This window comes from Lethenteron reissneri, chromosome 2 (assembly GCF_015708825.2).
Source record: "Lethenteron reissneri isolate LAM-NWPU_2019-01 chromosome 2, ASM1570882v1, whole genome shotgun sequence".
Taxonomy (NCBI): Eukaryota; Metazoa; Chordata; class Hyperoartia; order Petromyzontiformes; family Petromyzontidae; genus Lethenteron; species Lethenteron reissneri.
Window position 1 is genome coordinate 11,995,369 of NC_083780.1, and position 3,781 is coordinate 11,999,149.

General features: G+C 52.8%; 1 protein-coding gene across 1 annotated transcript; it reads left to right on the forward strand.

Moving 5' to 3' along the window:
• Nucleotides 1-1,011: 1,011 nt before the first annotated feature.
• LOC133343590 (immunoglobulin superfamily containing leucine-rich repeat protein-like) lies at nt 1,012-1,970 on the forward strand. The gene has a single exon (XM_061553284.1). The coding sequence runs from the start codon at nt 1,020-1,022 to the stop codon at nt 1,968-1,970; it is 951 nt and encodes a 316-aa protein (XP_061409268.1). The 5' UTR covers nt 1,012-1,019.
• Nucleotides 1,971-3,781: the final 1,811 nt, after the last annotated feature.

Sequence of the window (3,781 nt, forward strand, 5' to 3'; positions counted from 1 at the left end):
AATATCATTATAATAAAAAATAAAGCTCGGTTTATAATGCGCGCACATACATTTCACGGATCGGACCAGTGTTCGATCGAGAAGTCGGAGGCGTGGAGCCAGAGCTCAAAGTCCCCCGTACTGAGCCTGAACAGTTGAGCCTGAACAGTTGAGCCTGACATGCTTAGAGCCTGAACATACGAGAACCTGAACACGTGAGAGACAGAACCGTTGAGAGTATTTCGCTACTGCCACGGTTACTGTCGCCCTGAACTTTACTTATTGATTCCACCACCCGTGCTGACGACTCGGTGCAGCAGACGCAGACTATTGCGTTTCGTTCATCACACCGTGTTCAACCACCACACTCTGCACGTACAACACACTCACTCACCCAACCACTCACCCACTCACTCACCCACTCACTCACCCACTCACTCACTCACCCACCCACTCACCCACTCACTCACCCACTCACCCAACCGCTCACCCACTCACTCACTCAACCAACCACTCACCCACTCACCCAACCACTCACCCACCCACTCACCCAACCACTCAACCACTCACCCACCCACCCACTCACCCAACCACTCACTCACCCAACCACTTACTCACCCACTCACTCACCCAATCACTCAACCACTCACCCACCCACTCACCCAACCACTCACTCACCCAACCATTTACTCACCCACTCATCTACTTACGCACTCACATACTCAAAATTCACTCGCCACACTGCAGGTCACCTCCCCGTTCTCCCCGCTTCTTTGCTCGCATCGCTTCACGTTGGATTTCCCTCCTCCCATCATCACCATCATCATCGTAGTCGTCTAGTTCCCCCGAACCTCTCACGATAACAACCCTCTCTCAATTCAAGAAGCGTGCTACACTCTGTATCTATGAACACCTTCCGTGCGCAGCTCTTTCATTGTTTGCTGGCCCGCTTGGCCCTTTTGGGCCTGCGCTACGTAAAAAAAAGTGTTTTTTCAACAACAAAAAAACGTCTCGTTGGCAGGACGACCCTTAGTCAGCGGATGCCGAGCAGAGCCATGAGAGCAGTCGTGGCGGCGGCGGTGGTGCCAGCCGGTACCCAGCGGCGGCGATGGTGGTGGTGGTGGTGTTGGGTCGCGGTCGTGGCTGCATCTCAGCTCGCCCAGGGCACGCCGGGCGCCGCGTGCAACACGGACTGCTCCTGCACTCGGGGTGGCATCGTCACCTGCAATTACAAGCGACTGCGAGGGTTCCCCGCCGGCTTGCCCGAAAACACAACCAGTCTGGACCTGAGCAACAACCTCCTGGGCAGCAACCTCGACGCCACGGGTCTCTCCTCCCTCCGGTTCCTGCAGAAGCTCTGGCTCAACAAAAACGCGCTGCGCACGATCCCAAGCGGAGCCTTCCAGACCCTGAGACACCTCCAGATGTTGGATCTGCAGTTCAACGACCTGACGCATGTCGGCGTGGAGGCGTTTAAAGGGCTTTCGTCCCTGAAGTTCCTTTACTTGCAGAACAACCGCTTGGAGAGCCTGCCCGCCGGAACGTTGGACCACCTGCAGGGCTTGCGAGAGATCCACCTGGACAAGAACGAGTGGAACTGCGGCTGCGGGGAGATCCTCTATCTGAGCAATTGGATCAGGGACCACGGCAAGTTGGTGATGAACCGCTTCATGGCCAACGAACCGAGGAACGTGACCTGCTTCAAGAGTTCCAGGCCCGTGATGGACATCGTTGCCGCTGCTGATGTCACCGCCGATGGGTGCAGCGATGTTCGCGTGACGTCTCAAGAAACGACGACGACGAAGACGACGAAGACGACGAAGACGACGAAGAAGACGACGACGTCCACGACAAACAGGAGGAAGGGGGAAGCAACAGCCACCCCCAGGAGGTCACCAGCGAGCAGTGGCAGCGGCTGCGAGACGCACGGGGTGGGAGTGGTGGGGGTGGTGGTGAGCGCGCTCGTCTCCCTGCGCCTCTATCTGATTTGAATGCACGGCACCCTCTCGTCGTCGTCGTCGTTGGTGTTGTTGTTGTTGCTGCCATAATGAAGATGACAAACAGAGAAGAATGGGCTTCGTTGCACTTTCTGGAGGGTGTTCAGATGCTCGAATGCCAAATAGACACCGATTATCGCAAGGCATGACAACGTTGCCTTGCGATGTAAAACACGCATGCACACAAACGCGTTTTTGTGTAATGTGCGCATTGTAAGCGTCGTCTATTTAGTGTTCGAACATCTTAACACCTCCGGTATTCATCTTCTTAGTTCTTTCGGTAAAGTCGCGTAGAAGGGAAATAATAAAATAATAAAAATATAAAACGATAAAATTCTCACGACGTTTCGACTGCAACACAAGCAATCATCATCAGGTGTGAAATCCACAGCAATAAAGTTTGTAGAGGAAAAAAACGCCACTTTTTTCAATGTCTTGCTGTGGTTTTCACACCTGATGATGATTGCTTGTGTTGCAATCGAAACGTCGTGAGAATGTTATTGTTTTATATTTGTATTATTTTATTGTTTCCCTTCTATGTGATGACTTTACCGAAAGAACCAAGAATATGAATCCCTGCAGTCACGAAAGCTTTCAATCAAAACCTCCGGTATTACTGCCAGAAAGGGTAACGCCTCGCCACTTGTTGATGATTTCATTCCGTTCACCGGGGGCTCTGCAGCCCATCACCACCAGCAGCATCATCCTCATCAGCAGCCACGATCTATCCACTGCTAGACGAAGCCCCCCCAACCCCCCTCGTCACAAGCCGCGTCGCCGTCTCTCGCGATCGATTTTGCAAAGCCACAATCCCTCCCGGCGCCGAACACGCGACAGAGCTGATCCCTCGCTCCATCTCCTCGATGGACGTCCACTCTAGCACGAGGGGGTCATCCCAGGGTTGCAGCTGCTGCTGCTGCTGCTTCGTCGGTAGTGAGAATCAGAATATTTATTTATACGCTGCAGGAATCCGATGAGCTATGAAGCTCTTCATCACACACGTGTCCGGTAGGGGCGAGGGTAAGAATGTTACAACAACAAACGGCACCAAAAAGCACGGCAGTGACTTCCCCGTCATCCCGTTCAGCCGCGACGCGTCCTGCCTCGTGCAAGACCCGCTCAGTTGTCTCAGTAGCGAATGCGTCCCAAGAGCAAAAATTACACGGAGCAATTCAAGGAAATTGTGGAGAGACGCACGCGTGGAGTTAGACCGAGCGGCAGCTGAGAGGAACACACACGCGGGTGAGTGACATCATCTCCCGCAGTGCTCATACAACAACAACAATAAACGATAATTGTTTTTTTACCCTTCTATCTGGCAACAAAACTGACACCTTTTTTTACAAGGAGTCATGTTTGCATAGACCACAATACCTGCAGTCATAATGCAAACAAAAAACATAACTCTGATAATGTATGCACTGTCCTTGAAGTTAATTGGTCCACACCCGAGACAGCTTTCCTTAGAGCCTAGTCTCACATGGGTTGGACCAGATGACGCCTTTTGGCGTCATCTGGTCCAACCCATGTGTCAGTTTTGTTGCCAGATAGAATGGTAAAAAAACAATTATCATATTTTTTACTGGCAAATGAGGTTCCAATGGAACAATAAACGAGTGAGACTTGGGCAGGGAGACGCGTCGTCACGGCCAGAAGAGACTCGGGTGGTCGAGAATCATGAACGGAGAGCGGCAGCCGAGGAATGCAGCGCGTCCGGGACGATGTCGGGACCACCGTGGAGGAGACGGAGGGACGAGGGAACGGAATCGTCGCTCCTCGCGTGCAGAGCGGTGACGGGCGGATCG